The sequence below is a fragment of the Borostomias antarcticus genome, assembly GCF_949987555.1.
Source record: "Borostomias antarcticus genome assembly, chromosome: 30".
Lineage (NCBI taxonomy): Eukaryota > Metazoa > Chordata > Actinopteri > Stomiiformes > Stomiidae > Borostomias > Borostomias antarcticus.
Window position 1 is genome coordinate 2,326,586 of NC_140263.1, and position 2,500 is coordinate 2,329,085.

The window sequence follows — 2,500 nt, forward strand, 5'->3', positions numbered from 1 at the left end:
ACCTGATAGATCAACATGTTCACTATACTCTTCATCTGATTGGTCAAAATGCTCAGTATCCTCTTACCTGATAGGCCAGGGTCTTCTTGTCTTCTTGGTCCAGGATGAAGCCGTCGTTGAGGTCGTCGGCCGACAGGTGAGCCTGGGTCTGGGCGGCGTCCTCGACTACGTCTCCCATCATCCTTCTCAGCCGGTCCGCCTGCATAACACCACCCCAGGGAAACGGCGTCAGTGAACCAAGGTTATTATAGTTAACGAAAACTAACTAAAAAACGAAAACTAGGTGTGAAAAAACATTTTAGTTAACTGAAATAAAAATAAAAACTAGACTTTACAAAAAAAACGATAACTAACTAAAACTGCATTGTGTGTTTACAAAACTAACTAAAATAAACTAAAATTGTAGAGAAAATGTCCTTAGTTTTAGTCTTTTTCATTTCATACATAAGCCTAGTATTTTGGGTGGATATGTTGTGGACAGCTGTGTCCCTGCGCAGGAGTAACCTGACGTGCGCCAGATGGTTGGTTTCACACGGAGTGAAACAACATGAGCTCACGAGATCAGGATGGTCTCACCAGGCTAGCGCAGAAAAAAAACAACTAATACTAATACTGAAACTAATAAAAACTAAACTAAAACTAAGCATTATCAAAAAATAAAAAATAAACTAAACTAGCAAATCTGCTTTAAAAACGAATTAAAACTAAACTGAAATTGAACACAAAAAGTTAAAACGATATAAAAATAAAAACTAATGAAAAAAGCAAAACTATTATAACCCAGGAGAAAACAGTTCCACCTATCAAAACAGATAATTTAAGTTTTCTGTCTGGATCTATATATGTAGTCTTGGTACCAGACCTCCAGTTTCTGCAGCCTCTCCGTCTCCTCCCTGACCAGCTCCTCTGGGCTCTTCAGCCTCTCGGACGGCTGAGCCTTCATCTCGAAGCCCAGCTCCCGGACCATCACATCGTACTCATCCAGCTGACCGGGACGAGAGCACAGGGATGAGGACACAACACACATCGTCCACAACCGTCTCCAACAGCCAGTCACACAGTCGGACCTCTGTCAATCTGTTTGTGTGTGTGTGTGTTTGTGTGAGTGAGTGAGTGAGTGAGTGAGTGAATAAATTCATAAATGTTTGAAATGCATGAATTAATTAATGAATTGACCCTTTAACAAATGAAGACAGATGAATGAGTCTGAACACAAACAGGGTGTGTGAGGGTGTGAGGGTGTGTGAGGGTGTGTGAGGGTGTGTGAGGGGTGTGTGAGGGGTGTGTGAGGGTGTGTAAGGGGTGTGTGAGGGGTGTGTGAGGGTGTGTGAGGGTGTGTGAGGGGTGTGTGAGGGGTGTGTGAGGGTGTGTGAGGGTGTGTGAGGGTGTGAGGGGGTGTGAGGGTGTGTGAGGGGTGTGTGAGGGGGGTGTGAGGGGGGTGTGAGGGTGTGAGGGTGTGTGAGGGGTGTGTGAGGGGTGTGTGAGGGGTGTGTGAGGGTGTGTGAGGGGTGTGTGAGGGGGGTGTGAGGGTGTGTGAGGGGTGTGTGAGGGTGTGTGAGGGGTGTGTGAGGGTGTATGAGGGGTGTGTGAGGGGTGTGTGAGGGGTGTGTGTGTGAGGGGTGTGTGAGGGCTCCAGGTCGCGGCCCAGACCTTTGGCCTCTCCTCCTCCGCGTCCCCCTCCGGCCGCTCCGCCTTGGGGGTCTTGTGGGCCAGCAGCCCCTGGATGCTCTTCCAGTCCTGGTCCAGCTTCTCCGTCAGAACCTGGGACTCCTCCTTCTGCGTCTGCCTTTCCCTCTGAGCAACCGGGAAAACAACCAACATGTCTCACAATTCAGAATGAAGAAACCCATCAAAAAACCACACACACATTCTCTTCTTCCGCAAAGATACGCCTCCGGGGACGCAGCAGAACTTAATTTAATAAGTATAAATAATAATATATTTCTAGATGTTTCTATTTCTAACAATCCATAAGACTGAACACGCAGTCAAGCCTTGGCAACCTCGGTGGGTATTTAGGGGCTGAGTTCAGCTCGCGTGGACGATCGCACGCAGTCGTTACCGAGACGCTGTTCGTCGTCAACACTCCACAACGCTGAGCTCTTGTTGGAAATATTGTAGGGCTGCACGATTATGACAAAATATAATTGCGATTATTTGCTTCAAAATGGTAATTGCGATTAATAATCGTGATTAATATTTCAAAGTAATAGCTTTAGCTCTGCACTGTTTGCATGTGACCTGCTGGGCTTGAGACATCATCTTTTTCTTAACCCCTCAGCGGGAACGCATGTGATTGGTCAGACAGCATAAGCGCCTGGGATTCGTCCGTGTAGTCCTAGCACACTCAATTCAAAGCAAAATTATTAATCACATTAATTGCGGCCTTTTGCGATTAGTTAATCGCGGAGGTCATAATCGCGATTTCGATTAATTCACGATTAATTGGGCAGCCCTAAAATATTGACACGACTATGGAAGCCTTCAGCCCCAGCGTCCA

General features: G+C 46.6%; 1 protein-coding gene across 1 annotated transcript in view; it reads right to left on the bottom strand.

Moving 5' to 3' along the window:
* nop14 (NOP14 nucleolar protein homolog (yeast)) overlaps window positions 1–2,500 on the bottom strand; it is a 16,073-nt gene that overhangs the window by 9,720 nt on the left and 3,853 nt on the right. The window contains exons 6-8 of the mRNA XM_084460118.1: window positions 1,651–1,794; window positions 863–985; window positions 68–199 (exon numbers count right to left, since the gene is read on the bottom strand). Coding sequence (XP_084316244.1) covers window positions 68–199; window positions 863–985; window positions 1,651–1,794 — 399 coding nt within the window. The remainder of the gene's footprint in view (window positions 1–67; window positions 200–862; window positions 986–1,650; window positions 1,795–2,500) is intronic.